This window comes from Orbicella faveolata, unplaced genomic scaffold, assembly GCF_042242905.1.
Source record: "Orbicella faveolata isolate gen_17 unplaced genomic scaffold, um_ofav_v1 contig_35, whole genome shotgun sequence".
Taxonomy (NCBI): domain Eukaryota; kingdom Metazoa; phylum Cnidaria; class Anthozoa; order Scleractinia; family Merulinidae; genus Orbicella; species Orbicella faveolata.
The window spans coordinates 15,413,383-15,435,952 of record NW_028301564.1 but is presented as its reverse complement, the minus strand read 5'-3'; the positions used below and the strand labels follow the sequence as shown (position 1 = coordinate 15,435,952).

The following is a 22,570-nucleotide window of genomic DNA, read 5'->3' as shown; positions in this document are numbered from 1 at the left end:
AGAAATTGAAATAGGTCTGCAAACGGCGACTGGGTCCGGGCTGTCCTATCAAAACGTCACGATAATAGTCTTTTTCATCGCAGCGAACAAAAATATAGACAATGCTAAACTTGCTTTGGCCTGTTCTTACAATGAACTCGAGAATCGTGGGTTTAATTTGAAGAACAACAACATATTTTGTTCAAAACAACACAACTATTATCCCACCTGGTCAACACTCCACGAATTACAATCGAGTTGCCAGACGCGGGTGACCCATTTCTGGCGCCAAATTAAAAGCGTTGAGTCACTTGAGTCATAAAATGTTTCAGATTTTCCACTTTTTAAAATCTGATATCATGTTTGGAATTACAAATCCCTTTTCATGACTCTTTAATGCCTCCAGTGAGAAAAGTTGTCCGACTTCAATGCCCTTCCTGTTAACATACATTTGACGTCATAACAGTATAGTTTTTTCCCGTCTGCTTAATCATCATTGGTCAAATTTCGGCGCACCAACCGTATGCAAGGATAGCAGAAATAACGGCAAACATTTCCTGTATTTCTGTTGCAACAGTTTTTAAATTAGGTTCCAGTTATCAAATTGCAACATTTTGTGGGCATGCCTCTTTGATTCTGCAAGCCTATGGTACCAGCTAACCTTTCCTCACCCCTCCCCCCGAAAAATCCTAGATCCAACCCTGTAATTTGTCGGAAAACTACAGTTGACATTTGTTATATTTATACTGAATTTTGCCAGGTGGCCTTGGTTGGAGTTACACTGAAAACGGTAGCTCGTCGAAAAAAGTTCATTTTATATTATCAATAAAACACCGCATTTTTTGGAGTTTAAGCAATCTGGTTCTCAGCATTACGCAGAGAAATCTGAAGATGAGCCAGCATTTATTACAGCGGCTGCTCTTTCTGGGCATGTTCAGAAATCTTTATCAAATTTAGATGCCAGTGCAAAACTGGATCAAACCGGAACCAACATCTTGAAGTTCATTACTTAGCCGTAGATAAGATGCCGGTCTCGGTAATTGGGGACACGACACGCCAGCATAAAAGGTGAGATCTGAAGGTTAACTTTCAGAGAACTTAAGTAGCCATTTATTACATTTATGACCGAATGAGATACTAATACTTAGGGATTTCTTGTAATTAACATAACATTACTAATTCAGTTAGCAGCTACGGTATGGTAATATGTCCAAACGATACGCAAAGACTTTGGTAAAAACTAGAGAGTGAGTTCTTGCAATTGCAGATGCCATTTCAAAATCAAGATTGACTACCAGAGATGATTGTATAGGTTGTATAGGTGCTAGAGAGATATACTCGATTTCCGAATAGCCTTTCCCGAACAGCGGCTGGTAATCGAGCCTGCTAGAGAGGATGATCGTAAAAAACGACTCTCTCAGCGCTGCGAGTTCCTAAAATCGTCCCACGTGGTATTTGTTATATCTATCATATTTTCGTGACCTCGTATCCCGTGGCAATATCCTGAGTTTTTGCGCATGGTTATTCAGCGGCCTAACAGTAGAACAGCAGGTATAAAACTTGATGCTGTCACGATAAGTAGTAATGCGTGATAAAGTTAACCGATCTCTTTTGATGTCTTTTGTTAGATGTCCTTCGTCTTTAAAAAGAACCAAAAATTATCCGATTGGAAGAAGCATATGTATGACAATTCGTTTTCTTTGGGCATCCTTTCTTTTTTGGCGGGTTCTAGGAAGGTTCTTTCCGTCGAATCATGATAAAATATAAGATAGTATGCGCGTTCTCATTGCTCGATAGGTGTGTTAAGATGAGATTTTTAGATGTTTGCATGTTAACAAGGCTGTGATTAGAAATATTTTATAAAAGCAATGAAGGAGTTTTTTCCGTGTTTACCTAGCCTCATCTAAACACGAGAGGGGTTGGGAGAATTCTTGAAGGTTGTGCAAGCGCGTGACCGTGTCTCGGGTTTCATAATTGTCTCGAATTCTCCCAACCCCTCTCGTGTTTAGATGTTTGATTATTGTTACGGTTTGAGTTTTTTAAGACAATGGGCCTATTGTTGAGCGGCCCAAGGGATGCTTCTATACGCTATGGCGAAATTGCACTCGACTTAAATCGGATGTCATTGAGCAACTGTAAGTGATGACATTTTTTTCCCTACAGTGCTCTACTTCGGAAAACAGAGACAGACCAAGTGGGGGCTAGTCAGCAATTGTCAAGGGAAACAGTATTCTCGTTTGCTGCATTTAAGTCGCGTGGACGGGTTTTTGTTTTCGGTTTAAGCAATGTAAACACGGAAAAAGTCCTATTTCGCTTAATTTAAGTCGTCAACCTACGTGGGATGCCGTAAAATCATAGACAATTAGATTAATAGTACAAGAGTTTAAAAAGTATCAAAACAGTTACAACCTTGAATCCGCCTATTCCTCCAACTGAGTACTACAGTTCGTCTTTCCGAATTTCTTTCGCCAGGCTAGGAAGAAACTCTTCCCAAAAGACAACGTGATCCACCTTAAGTTTGCTCTCCACTCAAAGCGGATCGTCCAGGTCAATAACTAAGTACTTTTCACCGTCGGTCGAGAAGACAGGCCAGTTAATGTCAGGATCGCTTTTAACCGGATCTCTGTCGAAAGAGAAAACCAATGTTATACATTTTATAACATAGTAAGCAGTTATTGGACGAGGTTGAGTAGTATATCGTGATTTTCCAGCAGTGCGAAGCTATTACACAACTCAAGTAATGACGGAGGCATTGCCTTGGGCAACGCCTGGTAAAAATTAATTGAAAATTTACCTTTCTTTCAGTACGTATAACACTCTAAGACTTGCTGACGCTAAATATTTAATGAAAGTGTAAACGTTTTAGGTACCCAAAATTGGCAACAAACTAACTTCGATCTCAGAGTTTCTCTTCTTCCGCTGCCTGGAGCGCTAGAGGGGCGGGAAAAAGAGAGAGACCCTGGGAACGAGGTTTGCAACACACCAGAAGAAGCGTTAGAAAAGCAAGGCTAATAAATACTGTCCTGAAGAACGAGTGTCGCTATATTGAAAACTTAACACTCACCCATACTGCGCAAATATAGTCCAAAGGTTTACCATCACCGTTGAAAGGCCTCGCTCCACACCATTGTACGATGACGCCATTTCCAAGGTCCCTTCATGATTGGCCCACGGCCATGAAAATACATAAGGGATCTCCTCTCCATGAACGACCCCAAGGATTTCTGGGTACAGAGTCAACTCCGTTCGATAGCTAAATTGGTACAGACGCACATGACTACCACCTCTCACGAGGGCTTTGGCCATATGTACTGCCGGGGCATTGAACCATGAGTCTGTCACAAGATCAAGCCACTGCTTTTCGATGCTGCGAGTGGAATCTGGTACCGAGTGGTTGGTGTACTGGCACAAAATGGCCTCTTTCATGAGATCAGATTCTTCCCCGGCTGAAAACCTCGCATTCTTTACCAAACTACTGAAAAGCTCGGGAGAAACTTCCTGGCCAAGAGTTCTGGAACCAAGCAATACGACTACATCAAACCTACCCTTCGAGAATTACACTGGCTACCTGTTGAATCACGGATTATATTCAAACTTCTGCTCATCACTTTTAAGATTATCCATGGACTTTGTCCAGCCTACTTGTCGTCCCTCCTACAACAATACCACCCGCAACGGAGCCTACGCTCATCCTCTAAACTTCTTTTCACTGTCCCTACTGTGAACTCTGTGACATACGGTGAACGTGCCTTTTCTTTCTCCGCACCTATATTATGGAACAGTCTACCGGATTCTGTTAAAAATACAACATCTCTTTCGTCTTTTAAATCTGCCCTCAAAACATTCTTATTTCTGAAATCTTACTTTTGATTTATTTTATTTTATGAGGAACTGTATTTTAATTAATTATTTCATTTATTTTATTTATTACTGTTATTAGAAATATTTTATAGGATTTAACTAATTTATTTTTATAGTAATGTAAGAGAATTGCTTTTTTTAAATGCGCCCAAAAAACTTTATTATTATTATTATTATTATTATTATTATTATTATTTGAGAAAGAGGAACGATGCCGCCATCGTTTTTATTTACTCAAGCTGAGACTGGCACTTTGTTGACAAATCCCTGCTCACGTAGTTTAGTTGATTCGTCAGTTAAGAATCCCCCAGCAACCGTAACGACGGGGTACTTATGACCAAGGTCCAGCACACTGCGAGGCAGTTCAGAAGCTTTCAGAAAATCCCTCAATGTTTTTCTCTCTTAACTTTCAAGCAACATTGCATTGTCATCACAGCCCAGACGTTTGATGATATCTCGTCCACAATCCGGATCTTCTGAAGAATAGAACGTGTAAGGCGTGGTTGCAGCTCCACTTTGCAAAATGGCTTTGTGAAATAAACCAGTAGACAGCGGAGAAAGCATATGATAGGCAATACTTGAAGCGCCCGCGCCTTGACCAAATACGGTTACCATGCTGGAAATCCCGCCAAAACTCGCGATATTTTCTTGAACCCATTTCAATGCAGCCCTTTGATCAAGCATCCCATAATTTCCTTTAATGTCTTATCCGGGAACGTTAAGGTATTCCAGCAACCCAAGGCGGTAGTTAACTGTGACGACAATGACTCCAAAACTACAGACAAGGTCCAGATATTCGTTGCCGGAACCGTGGTACAAACCACCGCCATGAAACCATACCCTGACTGGTAATTTCAAATGCTTGAAATTCGTTGGACGGAAAACATTAAGAAACAGATCGACAATCCTCATCCATTGGACCGAAAAGATATGAGTATATAACAGTCAAGATCAGGGCCTTTCCCATAGCCTTCCCCTGACCAAGGAAGGTGATCCCCTTCGGAGTAGGGACTGGGGAAGGGAGAGGGAGTTTGGTCGAATCACACAACAGTAGCTGAGCATACGTTTTGTGCCGATAAAACCATTTTACAGTTGCCTACTTAGTTACCTGGCCTTTGAATGGCAGCGAGGCTGGAGATTACCTTGTTCTCTAATGCTAACTAGTTTGCATTTAAATGAGAAAAGCAGAGGGGTTTCTATCAAAACAAGGTCACCTCCAGCCTCGCTTGCATTAATTCATAGTCCAGCCAGGTAACTGAAAACACAACTATAAAATGATCTGTTACGAAAATCAAACAAATTTCCTTTTCTCTTGGGTGTTAATTTCAATTATGATTTAATTTCAATGGATAAATAAAAAAAGAATAAACAAATAATTTAATGAATAAAAAGACATGTAATTTGGATTAGAGTCAAAGAATTTCACATACCTACAATCTTGGTCAAAAGTCTTGGGATACTTTGCATTTTTGCCAACATTGTTCAGAGTCTCCTATATTACGTGCGCAGGCTTTAGCGCCTGTTATGTTAGTGAAACCAGCAAACACTTTGCCACCCGCATCCGAGAACATCTTTACTCAGACAAGCATTTCCATGATATCTAAACGCATAACTGGTTCTGATAATTGCGCTCCCTTTGTTTGAAAGACTGTTTCAAAATTCTTAACTCGGCTTCCACTAGCTTCTAATTGAAAGTCAAGGAAGCCATGCACATCCTTTGGGAGCAGCCTTCTTTAAATTCCCAAGTTAAACATCTTCATTTATCCCTTCAGTACTTATAATTAGTCTGTTTTTGGTGTAATATTTTCACCTTTTTGTCAATTGATATTCCTGTACAACTGACGATGCATGTCACGCATTTAGAATTATCTGCTGGTTGTATTCCCGCAACCCACTGCAGCTCGTCATTTATCAGTTGTCTCCTGTATCAATGGAATGAACTTTGAACATACCAACAGTAATATTTCTTAGGAATGAATCTTCATTCTGAGGACACCTGGCTCCATAGCTTGTTCCAGCTCTGACATCTTCCCAAGGCTGGACTGGTTGGGGAGGAGAAAAGCGAAGGTCACCAGCCGGTGCAGCGGCATACGGAATCCCAAGGAAGTACTCCAAGTTTAAACCGAATATGCTCTTTTGCGGTCGTTCTCGAACAGGCCCTGTCTTAAGGTGAACAACAAACTCGTCTTCCGGCAGTAGCTGAAGCGGCAGTGCAACTCGGCAAAACGGCGAAGGAAGCTCCAAGGAACAAAATGAAAACGGAGCTTTGGTAAATTGAAAATGGCATGATATACAAGGACTACAAGTGTAGATAAACACAGCTGAAACAAGACTATAAATCGGTGTGTTTAGGAATCATAACACAATGCCATATTGTAGTTTGTAACTCAATAATTTAAGCTCAGGTAAACGAGGCATAACTTATGCTCAATACTGATGTGATAACTGCTCTGCGTTTGATTGGTTCTGACGTAGAAGGTATCTGTCAACAGAGTATATAACAAAAAACGCATATAGCTCAAGGGACTCTGAGTATAAACTCAATGTTCTATTACCGCCCACAAACTATTACAAAAATAGATTCAGCTATAGTTGGGCCAAAATCTTTGCATTCAGTGACTTAAGGGAAGTAGAGTCTCTTTGGAAATTCAAGCGCCTAATCAAAGAAGAACAGTAAGGCCCGGCATTCGGGGAAACGAGCTTTTATTTAAATAGTTGGTTATTATGAATTAGGTATTTTTTCAAAGGCGACGAATTTTTACCGTGGATAAATAAAGATTACTTATCTACCTAACGTGAAGGCACGCAATCTCAAGGCATAAATTATTATTATTTTATCCACCACAGAAGTGCAAGACTTTTTTTAGACTTCAATATTCAATCTTGGCGAGTCGGCTCAGACTTGACTTCTTCTTCTAACGTTGCTTTGATTTTTGTATAAACAACTATATGCCGTATTTGAATCATTCATTTCGGCTCTCGTGACCATACAGCAACGTGAGTAAAAAGCGTGCAGAACATAGTACAGTTACATATTCACAATATATGCCAAGCACAAAAGAACTTAAAGATTGTTGACCCGATTCCATATTGAATCTTAAGGAAGGTCAGGTCAGCCCTGAGTCATTATATCCCCAATGAACGCACGAAACACAAAACAAGAGGTTCTACAACTTTTTCGATTCGGTAATTCTTAACCTGCGATCAGGCATTCTCTTTTTTTGGCGAACACGGGAAGATGAAGAAAAAAAAAAGACACGTGATACATTTACTTCACGTGTCACCTGCCGCGCCTTTGTTGCTTACTTGTTGGTGCACCACAGAAGCACTGCCATGTTGGTGCACCAGAGAGGTGCACCAACATGGCGGCTCCATACTGAGCTCTGTAAATTTCTGCGAAACATTTCAACGAATATTTGCGGTTTGGGAAAACGCACAGCCCTAAAACTTGGAAAAGTGTCTTCTTTATTTATTTCCTATAATATCACAATTTCTTGACTTTATCCACTGAATGGTTTTCGGTTTACTTTTTATTTCGTGACAGTGAAACCGATGCTATATGTCAGAGCCAATCAGATTTTACCGGAGGAAAGAACGCCTGATCACAGGTCAGATAATTTTTTGTTTACAACAAAAATAGGCATCAGACGACAAATTCCACAACGTCAATCTAGTGCTAAAAATGAGTTTAAATGAATGATGAATTTGAACTAAATGGAACGTGACGAAACAATTAGCCATGTTCTAAACGAGCAGGGGACTGGATACGAATATTTAAAATCAATTGAATTGAAAAATGGGACCCACCATCTGAAAGAGCAACCAAACGTTATTAAGTTTACCAAACCCGAGATTTATTGGTTAAAACGCAAAGGCATGGTACACTTTTACAAATCACTAAAATAAGAGAGCTTTCTATCCATTGGAGGAACGAGCGTCCCTAAATAGTAATGGTAATAGTAATAGTAAAGCTAGTGCTAATGCTAATGATAATGATAATGATAATGATAATGATAATGATAATGATGGTGAGGTTCTTAGGCGTTATGATTACGCCAAACACGGCAGTCATTTTCATTTATCTTGATTGCGTATAACGCATAAACTCAAACGCCAGGTGGACCTGAAGTCGTTCCGAAATCAGGTCGTAACACGTGGTATATATGTTATATCTATCATATTTTCTTGACCTCGTATCCCGTGACAACATCCAGATTCGTGCATTGTTGTTCAGCGACCTCACGGTAGAACATCAGCCGAAAAACTTGATGCTGTCACGATAAGTAGTAATGCGTGACAAAGTTACCGATCTCTTTCTTAAAGACGATTTCCAGTCCGACCTGCGCACTCTTGAGAGTTTTTTTTTGATCATGAGAGTTTTGTTTTGATCATGTAACACGTCACAAACTGTGACATTTCGCATCACTTACATGAAGTAAATTCAAAGTTTTATTTTAACCGCCATTATATATGGAGGCGAAACTTTATAAACTGCATGTTTTGTTCTTTCTGATATCACTTGATGAAACAACTTCGTAGCTCTAAAAATCAAAGAGGTAGTTAGAAAAAGAATTTAAAATGCCTCAAAGATGAGGTAAGTGACGAATTCCATCGATTCGCATTCCATCGAGTGAGACCCACAAATTATATAAATAAACTTTGGGATGCTGAGACTGCGCAGTACGGACTGGAAATCATCTTTAAGATGTCTTTTGATGTCCTTTTTACATGTCCGTTGACTTAAAAATCAAAAATTATCCGATTGGAAGAGGCTTAATCGTTTTCTTAGCCCATTCTTTCTTATTTTCGTAGGTACCACGAAGGTGCTTTCGGCTCATGATACAAATTTCATTATAATATATATAAAATAGTACGCGCACTCTCATTGGCCGATAGGTATGTTTTAATAGGTAAGAGTATGTATACACGGTTATGACAAGAAATGTTTACAAAAATGAGTAATATAGGACTTTTCCGTGTTTACGTAGCCTCCGATACGGTCAACTGACCTTTGAGCTCGGATAAGGTAGTTTTTCGCAGATGTTTTCAAAAGAACACATGTTTGTTACTGACCTGTTTCGCTGACCCGTTTTCTGCTGTTTTTAAATCTGTATTATCTGTTTGCTGACCTGGACAAACCGTAAAACAATGTGATTGGATATCGTCAAAGAAGGAACTGTTTAGTACCGTAACTCAGGCCTTTAACATTGTAATTTAGGTTTGCGTTTATATTCTGATCGTCTGTCATTTTAGTTTCTCAGTGAAATTTTGTATTACTTCTTTAGATCAAATAATCTTGGAATAAATTATACGATTGGCGTAACCCAGTTAGATTGCCTGCTTGGTTCTAAGGAACCACTCGGGGGGTTGGGATAATTCTGCAAACTCTGGACTGCTGGTTCACATAACTGCACCGAATTCTCCTAGGCCCTCCTCATGTCAACATGGGGCTATGTGAACACGCGGAAAAAGTCCTCCATTGCTTAACATAAAATGAGTCGTCAAACTTACATGGGTTGTTATAAAAACACGGACAATTAAGATAATGCAGGAGTCAAGAAAAAGTCCAAACATACAGTTGCAACCTTGAATTTCTCTACAGTTCGTCTTTCTGGATCCCTTTCGCCAGGCTAGGCAGCAAATCTTCCCAGAAAACAACGCGATCCCCCTCAAGTTTGCTCTCCACTCTAGGTTCCTCCAAATCAATTACTAAGTATTCTTCTCCGTCGGTCGTAAAGGCAGGCCAGTTAACGTCATTAGCAGTTGGTATACGAGGGTCGCTAATACCCGGAGATCTATCGAAAGACCCAAACAACCGTCAACGCTATACATTTTATAAGATAGTTAATTGATCTGTACTCTTATCGACAACGATACGCGTCATCACAGTCGTCAAAATGTTCTGGGCACAATATCAACGTCAAAGAAAATGTTTTTTTCAGAGCGCGAGCTGAAAAAGGCATTGCGTGATACATTGACGCGTGCAGCGTTGTCTGGACTCTTAACGACAACGGCAAATCTGCCGATCAGATTGCGAGATTAGTAGCAATTGTGGTAAAACAATTATTGGACGAGGTTGAGAAAAATATCTTGTATTTTCAGTGGCGATCAGAGAAATTATTTGCTGAGACCGAAGGCTGACGCAAATAGGCTGATTTAGCAAGAGAACGGGAACGTCACTTGACGACGGCGCGCGCAGAACAAACACCCAAATATGGTCAAATTAGAACAGAATCCAGGTTATTCCGCGCGCCCTGCATTCGTCATCTGACCATATTTGGGTATTTGTACTGCGCGCGCCGTCGTCAAGTGACGTTCCCGTTCTCTTGCTAAAGCAGCCTAATAATTGATCTGCGAGACACTGACAAATCACGATGTTTTGCGATAACCAAGTTCAATAATTGTTTTATCATTCGATCACCCAGTTTGTTTTCATATTTAAAGCACTCTCTGACAGCTCAGGAAAGCGATCTGCCATTTTTCACACGAGAGCGTGGTTACAATTACGCATGAGCAGAATATTATTTGCAGCAAAACACATTTAGACGGTGCTGCGTATGAGCAGACCATTATTTGTAGGTAGTTAATTATTTGCAGGTCGCGTGGTGGGCTCTCGACCAATGGAAAAGAAGGAAAAAATGCATCGAATGATAATAAACAATTATTAGATTCAGTTTTTGTGATATCCAGAATAATAAAGGTCGAGATAGTGGTTATCAGCCGAAGGCTGAGGCTGATAACCCTTATCGAGATCTTGATTTTTCTGGATATCACAAAAACCGAATCTAATAATTGTTTTATTGTACATTGAACGAAAAAAAAAATGGAAATCATGTTTTTGCTTCTCCACTGACGGTAAGCAACACAAAGCCTGCGAACTTGACATGATTACACTTAAAAATCATGCACCGCGTTCATCTATGACATGATTACCCGTGACCTTGAGTGTCCTTGACATGATTATTGTATAATCTGCAGCTAGATGACGTCTTCGAAAATTCACTCTATGCCTTCGGCCAATCAGAAAAGAGATAGTTATTTCAACGTATAATGATAAGCAGTTATTGGACGAGGTTGAGTAAAATATCAGTCGTGATTTTCCAGCTAAATATTACAAAGCTCAAGCAACGACGAAGTCAAAACCTTGGACGACGCCTGGTAAAAATCAGTTTAGATTTTATCTTCGAATTTTGTTCAGTACGAATAACGGTCTAAGACTTGATGACGCTAAATATTCAATGAAAGCGTAAACGTTACAGCTCACCTTAAGTGGCGATACACAAGGATTAGCGCTGCTAAATTCAAACTGAACGAGGGTCGTTGATACTCACCCATATTTCACAAAATTGGTCCAAAGTAATACCACTGCCAATGAAAGGCCTCGTTCGACAGCATTATATGATGACGCGATCTTTAAGGTCCCTTCGTGATTGGCCCACGCCAATGCAAATACGTAAGGGATTTCCTCGCCATGGGTGACCCCAAGGATTTCTGGGTACAGAGTCAACTCCGTTCGATGGCTAAACTGGTACAGACGCACAGGACTACCACCTCTCACGAGGACTTTGGCCATATGTACTGCGGGGGCATTGAACCATGAGTCTGTCACAAGATCAAGCCACTGCTTTTCGATGCTGCGAGTGGAATCTGGCACCGAGTGGTTGGTGTACTGGTACAAAATGGCCTCTTTCATGAGATCAGATTCTTCCCTGGCTGAAAACCTCGCATTCTTTACCAAACTACTGAAAAGCTCGGAAGAAACTTCCTGGCCAAGAGTTCTGGCTATTTCAGAAAGAGGAACGATGCCGCCATCGTTTTTGTTTACTCCAAGCAAGACTGGCACTTTGTTGACAAACCCCTGCTCAAGCAGTTTAGTTGGTTCGTCAGTTAAGAATCCCCCATCAACCGTAACCACGGGGTACTTATGACCGAGGTCCAGCACACTGCGAGGTAGTTCAGAAGCTTTCAGAAAATCCTCAATGTTTTTCTGTCTTAAACAACCAAGCAACATTGCATTGTCATCACAGCCCAGACGTTTGGTGATGTCTCTTCCATAATCCGGATCTTTTGACGAATAGAACGTGTAAGGCGTGGTTGCAGCTCCACTTTGCAAAATGGCTTTGTGAAATAAACCAGTAGACAGCGGAGAAAGCATATGATAGGCAATACTTGAAGCGCCCGCGCCTTGACCAAATACGGTTACCATGCTGGGAATCCCGCTAAAACTCGCGATGTTTTCTTGAACCCATTTCAATGCAGCCACCTGATCAAGCATCCCATAATTTCCTTTAATGTCTGAGCCGGGAACGTTAAGGTATCCAAGCAACCCAAGGCGGTAGTTAACCGTGACAACAATGGCTCCATAACCACAGACAAGGCCCAGATATTCATTGCCAGAGCCGTGGTACAGACCACCGCCATGAAACCATACCATGACTGGTAATTTCAAATGCTTGAACTTCGTTGCACGGAAAACATTAAGAAACAGGCAATCTTCATCCATTGTACCTAAAAGATATGAGTATATAACAGTCAAGATCAGGGTCCTTGGCACAACCTTCCCCAAAAACAACAACAACAAATTTTTTTTTGGTCTCAATGCATAATACAAATATTTTTACCGGTATATTAAATAAATGTAGTATATTTCAGATAGAGTAATTCTTTTAATCTCGGTTTAATGAACCGCTAGGTTTTTTAGTTTTTCCTCGTGCCAAGTAATGTCTAATTGTAGGACAGGAGAGATGAAGGAAGAATTTACAGTTTAGTCCCTGAGGGATAATAATAAAAAAAAATTGACTAATTCGGGTATTGGTCTGACAGTAGGTACTACTGTTTTTGACAAAGGAAATACGCTGTTTTTTTTTTAATGGGTTGAAAGTTCTGTCCAAAGATGTATTGTCTTAAAAGAAATCGTCTGTTTTCCTATATTTGTTCTGATGCGTGGTTTGCTTCTTCTCCCCTAACCAAGGAGCACCCAAGCAAGGTGACCCTTTCAGACGGGTAACAGAGAGGCTGTTGCCTTCGTAATTTCGTAACTAATTTTAATTTTATTCCGAACTAACTCACAGTTTGCTGGACCTCGGTCATAACGACAGTTTATTAGCACGCTAGCAGAGCATCCGCTGTTATTTCACGTTGCATCATGAAATAACGTGTAATTATTTTATGTTTGTCTAAGAGAAACAATGCAAACAGTGGGAGTAACTTTTATTCTGTACGTGACACCGTGGATTGGGCAAATATTTAGAGCGTTGAATGTATCTAACTTGTAAATTCAGGGCATGTCGCGAGGAAGTCCTCGCCCCGAGGGGTACTCCCAGAAAAATTTGGTGGGGGCGTGTGGCCCACTTCCCAAAACCCTTACCCTATTTATGACCAAAATCTTCGATTTTCCCTACCCTATTTATAAAATTGATACCCTATTTATGACAGTTGCGGCTGACACAGTTGCCCTAAACATAAATTTTGAAGGTCTTCTGTTTACGGTCTTATCGATAATGATGAAAAAGTAGCTTCATCCAAAAACATACCCAATTCAAGAGACTAGAGTACAAAAACCCTACCCTATTTAAGACCAAAATAGCCAAATCGATACCCTATTTATGACCAAAACGGCTGAAAAAGCCATACCCTTTGGGGCCGCACATACCTATATAGCCCATATAGGCAGTACTCCCCCTCCCCCCCGGCTGGGGTGCCGTGCATTTAGAATAACATGCTGGATATATGCCCGCAATGCATGGCCTGCTGCGCTGCGCATATGCTCTTAGAGTTCGTCGCGCGTTTGGGAAGGAACGCGTGACGAGCCCTAAGAGCGTCTGCGTGACATGGGAGGCTACGCAACCCATGGACGCTCGTGAATTACCATACGTCCCCTGTATCAAGGAATAAAGTTTGAATAAATATAAGACCCTGTCCACACTACGCTGGAGAAATTTGAAAACGCAACAATCACCGGCCATTTTGGATTTGTGTTTGAGGAAAACTCACATGATTATCGTGGTACCATCGTTTTCGAAAAGCTCCGTTTTCGTGAAGGATTAAAATGGACGGTAGGCCTAACCGCAGAAATAAAGCTGCGTTTTCAAATTCCTCCGGTGTATTGTGGACCGGGCCTCAGAAAGCTTTGAACATACCAACGGTAATATTTCTTGGGAATGAATCTTCATTCTGAGGACACCTGGCTCCATAGCTTGTTCCATCTCTGACATCTTCCCAAGGCTGGACTGGTTGGGGAGGAGAAAAGCGAAGGTCACCAACCGGTGCAGCGGCATACGGAATCCCAAGGAAATACTCCAAGTTTAAACCGAATATGCTCTTTTGTGATCGACCACGAACAGATCCTGTCTTAAGGTGAACAACAAGCTCGTCTTCGGTAGCCGAAGCTGCTGAAGCGCCAGTGCGAATCAGCAAAACGGCGAACGAAGCTCCGAGGAATAAAAGGAAACCGGGGCTTTGGTAAACTGAAAATCGCATGATATACAAGGACTGCAAGTGTAAATAAGCACAACTGAAACGAGGTTATAAATCGGTGTGCTTAGGAATCGTGCACAATGCTATTGTAGCTTTCAACGCATTAATTTAAGGTCAGGCAAACGAAGCATAACGGATGCTTAATAATAACACTTAATGCGATAATTGCTCCGCTTTGATTGGTTCACATGTAGAAGGCATCTGTCAACAGAGTAACGTGAAGGCACGCAATCTCAAGGCAGCGAGGCTCAACAAGCATAAATTATCATTTTTTCATCCACTGTACATGTAGTAGTGCAAAGCTAATCTCTTAGAGCCGAGAGTGAGCTCCTTTGGGGATGCGTTCCTTTGCGTTGCTATCTATATAAGCAACTGCACACATGCCGAGTTTGAATCAGTTATCTCTCTCGTCGACAGTTAAGTGAGTATATTAAACAACAAGCAAAGCAAAGAAAATCACAATATATGCCATGGACAAAAGAATATATTTAGTCATGTTTTTATCCTCAATGAACGCACGAAACACAAACAAGGGTTTTTTAAGCTGTTCTGGTATTATTTTAAGGCTAACTGATCGGAAATTCTTTGTTTGGCAAGACAAATAGGCATTAGCTTTAATAAGGGCCAAATTTCAAAACGTCTGATCCAGCTCAAAAATAAGTTGAATTAATGATGAATTTTGAACTAAATAGAACTTGACGAAACAGTAGCGTAGACTATAATTTTGAGCATAGAAGCGAGAAGACGTGATAAAATTGCTTTCATTTCATGCGAAGAGGAGAGCGTTTAACCTGAAAAACAGCAGAACCCCAACCCCGTCCCCCCCGCCCCTCAACTCAAACACGTCATACGAAAGTCATAATTATTCGCCTGTATAAATTATGTTGTACGTATCGGGTCTAACAACAAGGTGTAAAAGCGAGTCACGGACAAAGTACGTAGAGATGGTGAGGTTCTCAGGGCTTATGATTAGGCCGAACATTGCAGCCATTTTCATTTGTTTCTTGATGATGTGTAATGCACAAATTCAGAAGCCAACTCGACCTGTAGTCGTTCTGAAATCAGGATCTGTTCTTGGCGTCACCTATCCGATTCCCTTTGGATACATTGCGGATAGGTTCATTGGCATTCCGTATGCAGCGCCTCCAGTTGGGAACCTTCGTTTCGCTGCTCCGCAGCCGGTAGTTCCTTGGGAAGGAGTGAAAGACGTAGGCTTACAATTCGCCGCAAAATGTCCCCAGAACACTGTGCCTTTCCCTTGGAACGTGACGGTTGGTAAGTCAAGCGAGACTGTGGGATTATGCATGTAATAATATTACGATAAATTCATGCATGACACAAATTTATCATCAGTATTATCAGAGCGGGTTTACTGCACTTCTTGGCCAATAATTTGCAATTATTGGATGACGTTGGCAGCATTTTCACTCAAAACTCAAGGTCGAGGTTTTTGTAAAACTCGGGCCGATTACTGCCGTATAAATTACGGTTGAGGCAAATGACACAAACCGAGACCTTGATATTGGCTTACACTAGTACTACTGGAATCTTTTCATTTCCCTTGGCTCTTGAAGTGAAAAGCACGAGTGCAGCACTCATAAATGTCAGTATTGGAGTTTCTGTAGAAATGACGAGCTCAGCTTTGGAATCCGTGTAGAGATGTCATCGGCTGGTTAAATGCATGATCCTCATATCATCTTGTGTAGAAGATGAATGAGGTTACCGTAATGTTAGTTATTGTTGGATTAATTTTTGGTGGTTTCAGTACATTTTGCATAGCCCGAGTTTCAGTTATTAGTTGAAAAGGTGACATTTCTGAGCTAAGCTATCAGACCCTCTAGGTATTACAGTTAGAAGCGAGGGTGAATTAGCGACATAAGCATTATGCTCTCAGCAATCGAGATTAGAGGGCCAAGGGCTTGCCCTCTGACATACATTTCTATTTGTCAAAATTGGCAAGTTTATGAGTCGCACATTTCCATGCGTTTACAACGGAATCTTACTCAGCTTCTCATGTTCACTAAATTCGGCATGATAAGTCGAGCGTTTAGGTTTATTTTTTGTTTGAAAGAAAGAAACAAATCGGAAAAGCGCGACATCTTCGAAGTCATCAAGATGTGACACTGAGCCACTGAGAAAGAGAAGTGAACTGGGAGAAAAAATTGACGGAAAGCGGGAGGTACAGACCCATACCTGCCACCCCCTCCCCCCACCCACATTATGTATAGTGTACATCGATCTTCTAGTGTTCTGTACGTTTCACAGTCCCATATTTTTCCATGCGATCTTTGAGATGACGCGCATAGTTTAAAAGGCTACCATCTCGGATTCATTTGCGAAGTGACAAATCTACTTTCCATCTCAAACCCACCACCTCGCCGAGAAGCTTTTTTACAGGTTGAACTGATCATTGCAACCGTTTGACGTGTTCTTACGATCTAGCCGAACACAAACACACCTGTTCAAAAACTTCAAGGGTGGAAAAATCTAGCTTACCAGCAGCAAATTCAAAGAGCTACGATGGTTTACAACTATCTGCATGGGTTGGCTCCAGACTATCTTTACACTGAGTTCTAAATTTGAAAGGCGAAAACTGCATATAACCTGAGGGACTCTGAGACAACTGAAACGAGACTATAAATAATCGGTGTGTTAAGGAATCATGCACAATGCTATTGTAGCTTGCAACACAATAATTTAAGGTCAGGCAAAGGAAACCTAATCTGATAGCGAATGCTCAATGCTAATGCGATAGCTGTTCTGCATTTGATTGGTTCTGTTGTAGAAGGTACCTGTCAACCAAGAAACGAAAAACGCATGTATAGCCTAAGCGACTCTGAGAATAAAATAAACTCGACGTTTCATTACTGCGCACAAACTAATACAAAAATAGCTTTAGCTATAGTGACGCCATTCTTTGCAACAGTCTCTTTGGCAATTCAAACGCCTACTCAAAGAAAAATAGTAAGGCCCGACATTCGTGGAAAGCAGTTTTTAAATTTAATTTAAATATTCTTCATCATACTTGCTTTTAGGTATATTTTTAAAACTAATAATTTTTTACCGTGGATAAAAAAAATATTATCTATCTATCTTAGGGAGAAAATTGGACTGTAGCAAGAGACAGTCTATTGACTGTAATTGTCTGCATTTAGTCAAGCAATCTGCCATATTTTTCCGGTATACAGTTTTAACGTACAATTTGTTTTTTTTTTTTCTTGTCAATAGGGGATATGAGCGAGGACTGCTTATATCTAAACATCTGGAGGCCCTCTGGTATAACGCCTGACAATCCACTTCCGGTATTTGTGTGGATTCACGGCGGAGGTTATTACACACAGACTGGGAACAACTACGATGGCTCAGCACTGGCCACTGTTGGTTCCGGGATGATTGTCGTTACTATAAACTTCCGCCTGGGCCTCCTCGGATTCCTCAACGTTCCTGGGTCAGAACTGAAGGGAAATTATGGGATGCTCGACCAAGTGGCAGCATTGAAGTGGATCCAGGAGAACATTGCAACGTTTGGTGGAGATCCAAACAAAGTAACAATAGCTGGTCAGAGCTCTGGCGCGGCAAGTGTTGCTTTGCACTTGATTTCACCGCTGTCTAAAGGCTTGTTCCATCAAGCCATACTTCAAGGGGGAGGGGTAACTTCTCCGTTTGCCGCCTACACCAGCAAGGATCCCAACTATGGGAAGCAATATCTGAAAAAACTAAATTGCATCTCAGGGGACATGTTATCCTGCCTTAGAAGTAAGACCGCAGAGGAGTTCCTTGAGGCAACTGATTCCCTTTCAGATGCGAACTTAGGAAAGGATCTGCCCTTAGTAACAGTGGACGGGCACTTCCTCCCAGACGACCCATCACTGTTACTAAACCAAGGAAGGTTCAAGAAAGTCAAGACGATCATTGGCGTAAACAAGAACGGTGGATCAATGTCTTCCTGGAAGTTGCAATCGAAAGCCGCCGGGCGCCCAATAGACCATGCAGTATTTCAGAAGGCTGTACAAGAATCTCTTCTGGTCCAGAATGGAGAGAACGACAAGATCAGAAGAGCTATTCTCCATAAGTACACAAACCATACCGACCCAGACTTCCAGGAGAGCATCGAGGAAAACTGGCAGCGACTCGTTGGGGATTCGTGGTTTGTTGCGCCTGCAATTAAACTAGCCAGATCTCTTGCCGCAGCCGGGGTACCTCCGTTTTTCTACTATTTCACGCATCGCGCAAGATACTCTGTGTACCCAGAGTCCTATGGGGTCACTCACGGTGACGAGGTGCCTTATATATTCGGGGCACCCTATCAAGCGATGGCTACCCTCCCTCTGGCCTCTAAATACACTGAATTGGAGAAGGGACTGTGCCAGGGTGTTGGTGAAGCGTGGGGAAACTTTGTAACGTTTGGGTAAGAAATTATGAAATTTGTGTTAACAAGCCGTTTAGCACATAGAAAATTCAGCCAATCAGAACACGGGAAAGCCGTTGTATACTTAATGGCATTACATCCAACCTCCCATCATGCGCCGCGCGTCCCAATGATTATGTTGGCCACTGTATTTTCTATGGCATGGTATAAAATAGTTATACAACGCTCTCTCGCGGTATACCATGGAATATCCCACTTGTCACGTGTATGTTCGATATACACACTCGTCTAAAGGCTCGTTTGTATACCGAGCAATAAAAGTGACTCGTGGGATATTCCATATATGCCACTGGAAAGCGTTGCACAATAAGTGTGTAGCTTGCGAAGTGTGAAGTAGGGATTGATCTAAATATACCGTAAACCTCCGAAAGTGGCGACCCCCCGAAAGTAGCGACCCCCTCCCCCTACCGAATGCAACGTCAAGAAATTGTGGCCGCTAGAAAATCCCGGAAGTAGTGACCTCCCGAGAGTAGCGAATCCCCCGAGAGAAACAAGCCCATCCGCACCGTCACACCCAATTATAGGAAGACCAAAGTTCAAAGGATATTAAATTTTTCCAATCAATAGTCATGTGAAAGTTACGAACGGTACTGGTTGATAATTATAACTAAGGCACTCTAAAACAAGGGAAGGTATCGCTCGTGTCACGAACCGTGATAGATCACTTCGTGTCACCACATTTCATGTCATGTTTTTACGAATTTTCGTCTTTTGTTTCTTTGAAAGAGCATAGTCGCACCAACTTTATATAACGTTTTTTGCTCCCCAAAAGTAAAGACCCACCGAGAGTAACGCCGTGACGTCATGTGAAAATACTCTTTGTAGGGGATTAACTCTCTTTACTATACCCCTCTTGTTCTAGATCATTAGGCTCAATTTCCCAAGCTGAGCGCCTTCTAGGCCTTCCAAGAACCATTCAAGCCAAAATATTTAAGCGATTTTGTGACTTTTTTTATTTAAACTCCTGTTTTTAGTGATCCCAACGAATACGATAAGAATCGAGTGGATGCCGCAGACGCCACCATTCCCTGGCCGCCATTCACAGCCGACAGCGAGAAATACCTGGTGCTAGGCTTGCGCATGAAGATTGAAGAACGTTTACTCCCGGATCGCGTGGCATTCTGGAATGACCTCATACCGAAACTGACGGAAGCTGAGGAATCGGTCGGGAAAACTGCTCAGACCATAGAAAAAGACGAACTTTGAACCCGATGTGTGAGGACGCAAGCGGGGCTGACAAGCGTCCGTCTCGAGCACACAGTAGCATAAACGAGTTACAAGAGACTATCTTCTGCTCATAATGAGCACGAATTTTGGGCGTAATTATTGCACGTACGCGCTCTCTTTATTTCAGTGTCGGTTTCCATTTATTTTACAGCCACGTGACATTTTCTGGAATCTAGGCTGAGAGTCAGATTGCAGGTAACGGAGTCAACTTGAAATCTTGACCCTTAACTACAGTAAAAACCAGTGTCTAAGAACCTAGTTTTTTAAGAACCAAAAAATAGGCCTCATTTATATATATGGTCTCGGCTACCCGAGACAACCCTTCCTTAAGTTACCCTAGCCGAGGTAACTTTTCCCTTCTTTCTTTGCAAAATTCAATCAACCGTTTACAAGAGGATCGCGAACCCGTCTGGGGGAGCGAGATAACTCGGGTGGGCGAGCTGTCTCGCTTCGGCAGGTAGGGTAACCCTGGCTGGCGGGACAACTTTTCTTCATATCAGACTTTGGCTCGCTTAACCGAGACAATTCTTGGCGTGGCGAGTGTCACGAAATGATTTAAATCAGAAATTTGTATCAAAGAAGTGAAAATTAACTCCGCAAAACCCACTTTGATCGAATGACCGAGGAAAACTCAAAGAAAGAGGGATATATGCACATTTGATTACTGAATAAGAGTTGTGAATAATCATGCAGGGTCAACTTTGACTCGAACTACAGAGACAACGTTATCACATATAAACGCTCAATACATTTGCCTCAGGGGGGAGGGGATGGTTGTCTCGGGCACCCGAGACCATATAACTGGGGTCTAAGAATCTGTTTAGCCAAGCAGGATCAGGTTTTTATATGTGGGTTACAGTTAAATTATAAATTCTTGTTATGGAGGGAAACCTACATATACATTCTGTAATCATTTGTGTGAGGCTTATCGGCATAATACAGTTGTGAATATTCATTAAATACACTGTATTATTTGAAGACCAAACTCAATTTTATTATTTTTTCTGGTAATCAACAGCTATATCTCGTTCATAGAATTACATTATATATTTAAGAGCCGAACGCCAGTTTTTTTTTTTTTTTCTGGTGATCAACAGCTATATCTCGTTCATAGAAATCAATAACCTAAAAAGAACCCACTTGGCCTAAATTGCCAATACATATAAGTAACCCCAAAATACAGGAACATATTTTGCCAGACAAAAAATGTAGGTTCTTACACGCGGGTTTTCTGCTGTTTCCCTTTCTTATTTTTTACTATCCAGAAGGTTCGTTGTATATATCTGCAAAAAAAACAAATGGAAGTAAATTCACTGAAATGGATTTAATTTTCATACAGCTGGGGTTTGGCTGAATCTAATGCAAGCCCCTATTGATTGATTTGTAAGCACGTGTTATCTGACAGACGACTGTTGCACCATAATTCGTCTAAACGACCAGCTTAATAAAATGAGACCAATTAACCGTTTCAGGCTTTTATTAAAATTTGCCAAAAATAATCATTAATAACCAGAAAAAAAGACTACAACAACATAAATATCCCTAAAAAATAATTGCATCAGTTTCACTTACCTCTTAACCTTTTAGAAACAGGAAACTGTTTTTTTAATGAGCAACTCATTGAAAGTTATTAAAATGTAATTTGAGAAAATTAGAGGACATGTAAACCATCTTCCATTTGTCTTGCTAGTTCTGTTTGTTCAGTTGTGCACAAAAGATAAATTGTAATTTTTGATTTGCACTGCCTTGAAAAAGGTATATGCTTTTGGAAGATAATTGAATTCTCGTGACTTTAATTTGTTCTATTTTTCTTTTGGACCACATTTCATTTAGAATAAGAACTTACTCAGGCATTTTGGACTCCTTTACTAAAAGGCGATTTGTGCGGTTTACCCAGCCACATTTTAAAGTTCTGTAATAATAACTGAAACAGTGCATAATTCATGCTGTAATGACATACAGAAAGCAGCTGTTTAAATTTAAAACCTAATTACTGTGATGGTCTGAAAGTTGATGATTAGTTTTCGTGCGTCTTGGAGATGTGTCTGTTCTAGAAACACGTTCAAGCAAGCCACGTCGTGTAGTTTTACTCTCGTTTTAAAACCACCCTATTGGTTTCTTCTCGCCCACATTGTTTGGGACGGTCGTTTAAACACATTGATTGGCTAGTCGAACACGTATTGTAATCGATTGCTAAATTTCTCGCATTGTTTCGGTCACTAGATAAAAGGTGACTGTTTCTTTATCTTCACAAGTTGCGTGGCAGCTAGTTACGTGTACGTCTGTGGAACTCAATAGTTTTTGCTGAATAGATCTCAACAGTGCTGAGCATGAGGGTCCCTCTGCTACTCATATTTCTTGGCTTGTTGCAAATACAACTAGCTACAGCTTATGGTAAGTAGATAGCATTACTCAAGTGAACGTGCGTCAGTCCCTCAAGCAATGCTTAGAGAAATTTGATAAGATACATTTTTTTACTGTATTGTAACCGCGGACCGCTGCGGTCGAAAAAAGGTTTCAAATGATGCTCGCTAATTTAAGTAAACACCATTGCCTCGACACTCAGCTATCTGGCTGGAACTTATTTCACTCTTATTT

At 41.1% G+C, this 22,570-nt stretch overlaps 2 protein-coding genes and 1 pseudogene across 2 annotated transcripts; 1 reads left to right on the top strand and 2 right to left on the bottom strand.

Annotated features, from left to right (window-relative positions):
• Positions 1-2,296: 2,296 nt before the first annotated feature.
• Positions 2,297-7,534, bottom strand: LOC110062488 (cholinesterase-like; annotated as a pseudogene).
• Positions 7,535-7,669: 135 nt separating this feature from the next.
• On the bottom strand, positions 7,670-14,438 carry LOC110062446 (cholinesterase-like). Its single transcript, XM_089273391.1, has 3 exons — positions 13,980-14,438; positions 11,172-12,348; positions 7,670-9,635 (listed from the first exon to the last, which is right to left on the bottom strand). Exons 1-3 carry the CDS (start codon positions 14,317-14,319, stop codon positions 9,437-9,439), a joined length of 1,716 nt encoding a protein of 571 aa, XP_089129517.1. The 5' UTR covers positions 14,320-14,438; the 3' UTR covers positions 7,670-9,436.
• A 771-nt stretch (positions 14,439-15,209) lies between these two features.
• On the top strand, positions 15,210-21,439 carry LOC110062487 (acetylcholinesterase-like). The gene is made up of 3 exons (XM_020769414.2): positions 15,210-15,591; positions 17,545-18,724; positions 19,720-21,439. The coding sequence occupies exons 1-3, from the start codon at positions 15,261-15,263 to the stop codon at positions 19,949-19,951; spliced, it is 1,743 nt and encodes a 580-aa protein (XP_020625073.2). The 5' UTR covers positions 15,210-15,260; the 3' UTR covers positions 19,952-21,439.
• The last annotated feature ends 1,131 nt before the right edge of the window (positions 21,440-22,570 follow it).